Genomic DNA, 9,804 nt, shown 5'->3' on the forward strand with positions numbered 1-9,804 from the left:
AAACCTTCTGGACCAGCAAGTTTTAAGTGTGAAATTCACAAACAGAACACAGTTGACTTCCAGTTTGATTCAACGAGTGTATTTAAATGGTATGGCAATATACATTACCATTCCAAAATGAGAAAAGGGAGCATATTTAGGAAGTGCTGGACCTAAGCACATGCCCTGGAAAGCCACCAGGGCACACCCCAACGTCTGTGTCTCTATGCCCAGTGACACCAGAGGAGTTGTAGATGGCTCTTCATATTCACACTCCGCCCAGCTTTGTTGATTAAACACAGTTCTCCCCCTTGGTCTGGTTCCATGTGCGGTCCACGGTTTTCCTCGGCAGGGGCCCATGGCCCTGGCATCTCTATCTTCTTGCAGTCGCTAATGCAATCTAGGCTTTGCTTTCTTCATTCAATGGCCGTAGGACCCCATGCAGGGTCTCCCACCCACATGCCGGGCTTCAGCAAACTGAAGAAAATCCATAATGCCTTTACACTGGATTTTTCTTGATAAAGCCAAAGCTGCTGAGTTGTCGCCTGCTAGAACCTGGCCCAACCCTAAAATTACATTTTCATAAGATTTTCCTTCAGCTTCAGAGCTTTCTGTAGACGTCTCAGTGCCCTCGAGGTCCAGCATTATATTCCTTGCTGCTCTTTTTCATAATCAATACTAAGTTGTCACAAAACCTCTGCTATTGGCATTATTACCTCATAACTCTTCACCGCCCATCTTAGACCCAAATAGACATACATGGACACTCACTAATAAGTGGATATTAGCCAAAAACAAGTACATAGTACCCAGGATACAATCCACAGAACTCAAGAACACTGACAAGCCAAAGGGCCCAAGTGAGGATGCTTCAATCCCACTTGGGAGGGAGAAGAAGGCAGAGGGAGGGGAGAGAAGTGGAGGGGGAGTGGCAGGGGAAAGGGGGAACATAATCAGGTACTGGTGGTGTGGACCAGGAGTGAAGCCCAAGGGCCAGCAGAATAAGTGGAAACAGGCAACCTCGGGAGGTAAAAGGTGGGGGGACCCTTTAGAAAGTACCAGAGACCTGGGAGGTGAAAGACTCTCAGGACTGAAAGGGAGAGACCTTAAATGAAATGCCCAACAGTGGGGAAAGGACACTTTTTAAATCCATGTCCAGTAGAAAGACAGGGCATCAAGTGGAGGGATGGGGTTCCTATGCCACAGTCAAAAACTCTGACCCAAAACTGTTCCTGTCTAAAAGAACTGCAGGGACAAAAATAAAGAATAGACTGAGGGAAAGGAAGTCCAGTAACCAGCCTAAATTGAGATCCATCTCAAGGGGAGGTGCCAAGGCCTGACACTAATACTGATGCTATGGTGTGCTTACAGACAGAAGCCTAGTATGGCTACCCTCCTAGAGGCTTAACAAGCAGCTGACTGAGATAGATGCAGATACTTACACTCAATCAATGGACTGAAGTCGGGGACCTCTGTGGTTGAATTAGGGAAAGGCTTGAAGTTGAGGAGGAGGGTGACCCCATAGGAAGACCAGAAGTCTCAACAAACCTGGACCCCCAAGATCTCTCAGACACTGAGCCACCAACCAGGCAGCTTACCCTTGGACACATACATGGCAGACAACTGCCTGGTCTGGCCTCACTGAGAGAAGATGTGCCTAATCCTTCAGAGACTTGAGACCCCAGGGAGTGGAGAGGCCTAGCTGGGTATATGTGTGTGTGGGGACAACCTCTTGGAGACATGGGGGGGGGGTGGCAGGGGGAGGAGGAATGAGATGAGGAACTGTTGGAGAGCAGGATGGGAGGGGGATAACGACTGGACTGTAAAGAAGATTAAAGATAACAAGATAACAACAACAACAACAACAAAAACCCCAGCAACCAACCAACCAAACAAACAAACAAAAAACCCCAAACTCTTCACCTCCAACGGATTTTTACTCCATTTTAATATATACCCTCCAAAGCTGGGTATGGTAGTGAACCACATGAAGCAGTTCTCATCAGGCTGAGGAAGGAGAAGCCAGTTCAAGGTCAGCTCTGAGTACACAGGGAGCTCTGTCCTACTTTTAAAATGCCATTCTTGTGCAAAAATAATGTGAGGACAGCACTTTGAGATTTATTTTGCCTCATAACCTGAAGATAGTATTCAACCGTTCTGACTTCATTGGTCCCTAATAACAAATCCACGAATTATCAGAGGAGAGAAAACTACTTTTTCCCTAAGATTTTTCATTTGGTCTCAAGAATTGTCACAAACCAAATGAACAGTAAAAATATGTATGAGTACATTTGGCCATAAATGGAACATAATGGTTAGAAAATAGTTTCATTTCAAACTGAATTTCAAATTAAGTAATTGTATAAAAAAGAAAAACCTGGGAATTAGCAGGACATTATTCTTAGCCTGAGAATTGTTAGCCACAGGCTGCCTAGACGGTGACCCCAAGGCAAGCCTCATTAGCAGTTGAGCCTGGGCAGCAATCTGAAGAGAAGACTGATCTTAGGGCCACTTTATCACCCAAACTGGTTTTTCCTTCAGATTGTGTAATCATTACCCTAAAATATTGACCAGAAACTCATTCTGCATCTGTAATCTCACCAAATTTATGCTTGTTCAGGGGCAGGGGTAAGGGGGAGGTAAAAGTCTCCTGTAGCAGAAGAATTCTCAGAGTTGAGACAGCTGTGGTTTGTGTAGCAGTTCTCAGATTGGCAAAGGAGGCTATTGTCACATTATTGTAAGTAAAATAAACTTGTTTTTTTCTTTAAATTGAAGTTTTGTGTCGCAGGATATTTTATCATACCATAAACCTTGGGATTATGTTATCTACTGAAAAAACCTGTTTCTAGTTGTGGTGTGGCTCAGCCCTTAGCACATACTATTAATTCCCACTCTCTGGGATACAGTCAGGCCCTTAGTATGACATCTTTAATACCAAAACAATGAAGCTATAATTAGTTTGTAGAAGGAAGTACTTGTGTTTGAAAGTGATATATGGTTGAGTGGCAGACAAAGTGGTGAGAAAGACTTTACAGAATAGGATATGCCCAACTCTCCCGAGAAGAGAGGAAAGGGAAGCCACTTAAGAGGCAGAGAGAAGAAATGTAACAGTTTTACTGGAAGAGTTTTACAGACAGGGGCTGAAGAGAGAATAAGGTAGACACAGATGACGATAGAACGAGTCAGAAAATTGAGAAGGAGCCAGAAGATTAGAACAGATTGTCAAATTAGTATGAGGCCAAGCAGAGCAATTCAGTAAGAAACTGAGAGAAACTAGATTGAATCAGTCCGCTTGGAGCCGAGTTTGTGCCACAACATCTGAGTTGAATCAGTCAGCCAGAGACCAGAAAGAACCAGAAAGGGTGAGCTTATTCAGCAGTGAGTCTCAGAGGCTGAGAACATTCTAGGCCTTGATAAGATTTTACGGAGGCCAGAAGCTTCCAGTTAGGCCTAGGTTAGCAGATGGAGCCAGTAAACATTTACAAAATGAATAAATCAAATGGTTTTATTTTCTAGATAAAAACTCTAAAAATATCCATTCCTGGATTTTGAAAAATTATGACGGGCTGAACAGATGAAACAAATATTAAAAACATTTGCTACTTCTGCAAAGGATCTAAGCTTGGTTTCTAATACCCCTATGGCTCCCAATGGCCAGTTGCTCCAGTTCTGAGGCATCCAACCCTGTCTGTCCTCTGTAGAGTGCACTGCATGCAAACATTCATAAAATCTACAAGTTGGTAAGCCTTTTACTCCAGCCCTCAAAACTGACAGGAGTAACTCATTTTTTCCCAAATGAGCTTGTTTGACGAACATTCTAGTCTTTTACTCATTTTGTGGCACTGATATAATAGTTTGCTTTTTTTAAAGGCACTTTTCATAAGTGGCCGAACTGGATCATCCTGTGCTACTTTCAGCTAGGGAGGCGCTGGATTAGTGGTTTACTTTAACTGAGTCGCTGTGACAGCGCTCAGTACATCCACACTACCCTACCACCTCTGCTTCCCTACCCCAATACTTCCCCACGGAAGGTCTCACCGCTGCCAAGCGTTAAAGTAACAGCTGGTAGAGGCCAAATGAAGTCTGAAACTGACCATCATTGATTTTACCTGTTCATGAGAACAACTGCTGTGCACAGCTTTTTATGAGAATGGAGGTGGCTCTGAAAAGAGCCTTTTGTTTTAAGCAGTTAGCTGCTGTCACTTGAGCGGGAGTCACTTGGCCTGGGCCTTGTGGTGGCTCTCGGTCTTCTTGGGCAGCAGCACGGCCTGGATGTTGGGCAGGACGCCGCCCTGCGCGATGGTGACGCGGCCCAGCAGCTTGTTGAGCTCCTCGTCGTTGCGGATGGCCAGCTGCAGGTGGCGCGGAATGATGCGCGTCTTCTTGTTGTCGCGGGCCGCGTTGCCCGCCAGCTCCAGGATCTCGGCCGTCAGGTACTCCAGCACGGCCGCCAGGTACACTGGTGTGCCAGCCCCAATCCGCTCTGCATAGTTCCCTTGGCGAAGAAGCCGGTGCACACGGCCCACAGGGAACTGTAAACCCGCTCTGAAAGAACGAGACTTGGCCTTGGCACGAGCCTTGCCCCCCTGCTTGGCACGGCCAGACATGATTAGTCAAAAGCCTTAAAGCCGTAAACGAGGTAGCGCTTCCACGCCTATTTATAGTCTAATGGCAGCTTACACGCTCCACCTGATTGGCTGGTTGATGATGGTTTAACCAATCAGAAGGCACTGCTTAAATCGCCTTATTTGCATGGACTGAGCACTTATTATCCAATCAGATTACGCGTGCCCATACGTCATCCAAGGTCCACGCCTATAAATACCACTCTTCTCAGCCTCAGGCGGTGTGCGTTTTCTCAGCAGTTGGAACTGTTTTGAGACGTTGGTGTGGAGAAGGTTGCTTTCGCGATGCCGGAGGTGTCAGCAAAGGGCACCACTATTTCCAAGAAAGGATTCAAGAAGGCGGTCACCAAGACCCAGAAGAAGGAGGGCCGGAAACGTAAGAGATGCCGTAAGGAGAGCTACTCCATCTACATCTATAAGGTGCTGAAGCAAGTGCACCCCGACACGGGCATCTCCTCCAAGGCCATGAGCATCATGAACTCCTTTGTGACAGACATCTTCGAGCGCATCGCGGGCGAGGCGTCGCGCCTGGCGCATTACAACAAGCGCTCGACCATCACGTCCCGGGAGATCCAGACGGCCGTGCGCCTGCTGCTGCCCGGCGAGCTGGCCAAGCACGCCGTGTCCGAGGGCACCAAGGCCGTCACCAAGTACACCAGCTCCAAGTGAGCGCGCAGAGCTCACAACAAACCCAAAGGCTCTTTTAAGAGCCACCTACCTCTTCTGTTAAGAGCTGTGCTTCCTTTCTGGTCCGACGTGGCGGTTGGACCTGATCCAGCCTGGACTTAGGGCCCCAGTCTCGTTTGCCGTTGGAACAGTTTTCAAATGTTTTTATAAGGCCACGTAACACCAAAGTAATTCAGCGCCTAAAGCCGAGGGCTCCCTGGCCTGACTTCTTTGTAGTGAAGGTGTCCAGCATTAGTTTAGCTGGAAATATAGCAGTCGATAGGTCTGCGTCGTTTCAAATGCTTCATAGTGTAACATGTTAGCCTTAGTCAACCGACAAACGGTAATAACGGTATTTCATGCTCTGGCCAAAATGGCCGCTTCGGTATATGTTTTTGGGCAACGACATCTCTAGTCAGAGGGTCGAGCTGTCCTATCGTTTAGATCCTTGCCATTTTTTGTGACTGCTCTAAATGGGCACTGCATTACCCAGGGATAGGACTATTTGGGGGAATAAGTAGTCAGAAAAGGCTTCTTTCCAAACCTGACAGCTTTTAACATATCTAGTCTGGCTGCGATAATTGAAAATGTTAACTGGGTAGGCTGTGGTGATGCTGCTACTGAACAGAACCAGCAAGGACAGGAAGTCTCAACCAGGAGGACACAGTAGTCTACCGTCCTCTGCCTTGGTCAGATTCCTTACTCTAGTCTGTAAATTATACTTTTATACGATCTGATATTGTTTTCCCTTGGCTTTTCCAGGCAATACCACTCGTTGGGTACTGTGTTACTGCTGTATTGCTCTGAAGAGACATCATAACCAAGGCAACTCTTATAATAGGAAGCACTTAATTGGTAGCTTGCTTATAGTTGGGCTCGATCATGATTATTATGGCTAGAAGCAGACAGGCATTGTGTTGCATAGAGGGGAGGAGGGGAGAGAGGCAGAGGAGGAGAAAGGCTGGGCCTGGTCTTGGCTTTTGAAGCCACATGATCTCCCTCTTCCTTCCCTAGTGAAACACTTCCTTCAAAAGGGCCATACAGTTGAATTCTTCTAATTAAATTTTTTTTGAAAAGAAAAATAAGAACATTACAAAATAGAGTTGTATCTGATGCAGCTCCATACTAAGGACCAGTGATACCAGCATGCAATGTGGTGTGGAATGTGGCCTTGAGTGAGATGGATAGCCCAACTGACCCTGTTCCTTGAGGGAAAGTGTCATAGCTAAGGTTTCTATTGTTGTAAAACAAACAAAAACTAAACAAACCTCTTATGAAACACAAAATTGGCAGAAACGTGTTTACTTCATCTTACAGTTATAGTTCATCATGAAGGGAATTCAGGGCAGGAACTCAGGGAAGGAACCCAGAGGTAGGAACTGAAGCAGAAACCATGGAGGAATGCTGTGTATTGCCTTGTCTTGTTATACAACCCAGAGCCACCAGCCCAGAGTGACTCAATAACAACCCTCACTAAGCAAGAACACATCTCACAAACTTGCATACTCAGACCAATTTTCTCAACTTGAAGGGTCACTTCCCAAATAACTCTAGTTTGTGTCAAGTTGACTACAAACCAGGATGAGTGGTATGTTCACACAATACTATTCAGTGATTGAAAAAGAAAACCTAACAACCAATTGCTGTATATAATGAGTGCCTATAAAACTATATTTCCAAGCGGAAAACACAAGCCTCAAAAATGTTACCAGTTTTTCAGCTTCAAACACAACAGATTTGGAACAGATATGTATAGATATTTGCTGCAAAGTGGGTTTGTATGTATGTGTGTGTGTATAAAGTTTTCTCTTATGAATTAAATACATATTTTAAATTCTGTGTGTCTATGTGTAGTGTATGGTTAGGTGCAGGTATGTGTATGTGTACAGGTGTTCTTAGAGGTTAGAGGCATCAGATCTTTCAGATCTAGGTTAAATGTAGTGAAACGCTGGTTATGGCTTCTGGGAATTGAACTGGGGTACTCTGGAAGAGCAGAAAACACTCTTAAGTATTGAGCTACTTCTCTAACCTTTCTATGATTTTTTTAAACTATATTTTCAAACTAAGTTTTCAATGCAATGAAAGCACTAATGGTTCAAGTTAAAAATTCAAAGTAGTCAAAAAATTAGTGCCTTATTTTTTTCTTTAATGCTGACTTGCTCTGGGGACAGGGCAGGGGAGAGTGAGTTCGGGTGATGAAGAGCAGATCTTTTACTCAGAATCCTCTGACTAAAATATGGGTAACTTTTATTCCAGTTAGTACTGAAGAACACAAATACCATGTGAAGGATCTTACCATAAAGATGAGTCAAGCACAAATTATGACAGAATGCAAACTGTTGGTTTCCAACACAAATGATTGGAAACAAGATTTCACATTCCTCCTTGAATCTGCTTTGTAAAGAGACCTCAATGAATGTGCAGTGTTTCATCTGAATACTGGCTCTGTAACCTGGGCTCAGTAGCTCCAAAGGGGCCGATCTACAGGGTATATTTCCCCCTACACATTGACAACAGAGAAAAATCTTCTTCTTTGGTCCCACAGTAGGTCCCACAAATCTGCAGCTCTGGGCTCTTCTATGTCTCTGATAGTGCTAATCACTAAGAGTGCCCTGGGAAAGGACAAGACAGCCACACCTTCACACAGAACATCCCAATCTGATTTACTTGGGATCTGAATTTTCCCTAAACAATCTGGCAACCCTCATTGGATATTTAAAGACACAGTCTGATTAGGAAGCAGTTTTGCCCGGTGATCCTGCCACATCAAACATCACCGATAACACCTTTTTTTTTTTTTAAAATCCAATCTACGTGGTCCAGATAACACCGCCCAAGTCAAAAGTGTGCAGCCCATTACAGCGCGGTGGCTCTTAGAAGAGCCTTTGGCTTGTGAACTTGATGGGGCCGTTGGCCGGTTTTACTTGCACACTGCATAACTGTAGATAACCTCAAGTTTGAACAGGAAGCACTGGGTCAGGCATGAAGCTGTGCCCGTCTTCCCCACTCTTGCAGGCAGAGGCTTGCCGAAAAGACTTAGACACCGCCCTTTCAGCGAGGCGCAAACTCCGACTGGCCTCTTGGGGGCGTCCTGTGCTTCCTGGCTCTGCTGAGAGCCAGCAGCCTCCTGGAGCATTTGGTGGCAAGCCTCGGCATGGCTTGAACGTGGCTGTGGAAGGACAGCAAACGCTGAGTGGAACCTGAGCTGGAGCGAGCTCTGGGGTTTACAGTCACCAAGCTCACAGGACCGGCGGCAGGTATGCAAATGAGGTGCTGACTCGGTCCTTGGGTTGCTAAGAGACTAAATCTGGGCTTAGCGTCATCATGGTGGGCATAAAATGTGCCTCAACAGTCACACAGTCACCCATTTTCTATTTCCCAGGTAACAGCTACATGAGTGGGGAGTAAACAAAGACATGCCCAAGCTAATCGTTAGGGGCTCACGGACTCGTGCCCGCCTGCAGCAAAACAAGTTCTGTTCCGGGAATCCTAAGCCGTTGAGATCACAGAGGAGTGAGATCCGGAGCTGGCCAGCCAGGCACTCGGCCACAAGAAGATGGCCACCTTCGCTGTCTTTATGCATCAGGCAGAAATGATAACCAACTCAAGCTGTTTGGGAGGAAAGATCATTGCTAGGAATGCTGCCTTCTCCCATATGAAAATATTAACCCATCAGTGCCTAGTGAACATTTTCAAGCAAATGAACACCTCCCACGTGGCAAAGGCCAGCAAGTGATCTGGACTTGGATAAGGAGAAGCTGAAACCAAGAATCTTATCAGAGCTGTTTGCCCTTCTCACAAAGAACACAGCTGGGCTGCAGGATCACAGAGAATTTGAATCATGGGTCATAAGACCACTGCTTTCACACAGTAACATGACTGGGGAGAATTTAGTACTGGTGGTGGGAACGTCTGAAGGGGTTTTCTCTCCAGTGATCAGTGATTCGAGTGTGTAATTTATGATCATGGATAGTACTGTGTGAGGCAGGTAAATCTGGTCAGAGCAGATTGTGGTAGTGATGTTATTATTGGGGAAAGGAACAGGTCTAGATTGGCCATTGTTGTGACAACCTATATAGTTCCTGAGAAAAAGTATGAAGGTGTGGGATCCCCCTTAGGGGCCTCCTGGTATTTATGTGTAAAATAACAGCAAAGGGTGGATTAGAAATGAAATTTTAACTTTTTTTTGCAGAGCAGATGATCAGGATATGAGTTAAGGGGTAAAGCACCTGTCAGCCCACTCATCAACATCTTCCAGCCAAGGTGGAACTATAAGGCATCCTGCATCTGTAACTGTACCACGTAAATAAAACACATGAAAGACACTTGCAAATCCGTGAAGCCATTTAGTGAAATAGTTTCATTTCTTTGTATTAAATAGAGGTTATATGTCAAGAAAGACATTTTAATAGTGAATGCGTGTGACAGGAGGCTCTAGTGCTGGGCAGGAATGTTGGACACTGAAGACACTGGACAGGAAGAGCAAGGCAGCAGGCAGCGGGCTCCGTGAGTCACAGGCGCTCTGGTTCCCCAG

The 9,804-nt window shown here is 45.6% G+C and overlaps 2 protein-coding genes across 2 annotated transcripts; one reads left to right on the forward strand and one right to left on the reverse strand.

The window, feature by feature from the left end:
- Positions 1 to 4,193: 4,193 nt before the first annotated feature.
- Positions 4,194 to 4,586, reverse strand: LOC127664458 (histone H2A type 4). The gene has a single exon (XM_052156438.1). It carries the CDS (start codon positions 4,584 to 4,586, stop codon positions 4,194 to 4,196), a length of 393 nt encoding a protein of 130 aa, XP_052012398.1.
- Positions 4,587 to 4,889: 303 nt separating this feature from the next.
- On the forward strand, positions 4,890 to 5,275 carry LOC127664459 (histone H2B type 1-A). The gene has a single exon (XM_052156439.1). The coding sequence runs from the start codon at positions 4,890 to 4,892 to the stop codon at positions 5,271 to 5,273; it is 384 nt and encodes a 127-aa protein (XP_052012399.1). The 3' UTR covers positions 5,274 to 5,275.
- The last annotated feature ends 4,529 nt before the right edge of the window (positions 5,276 to 9,804 follow it).

This window comes from Apodemus sylvaticus, chromosome 14 (genome assembly GCF_947179515.1).
Source record: "Apodemus sylvaticus chromosome 14, mApoSyl1.1, whole genome shotgun sequence".
Lineage (NCBI taxonomy): Eukaryota > Metazoa > Chordata > Mammalia > Rodentia > Muridae > Apodemus > Apodemus sylvaticus.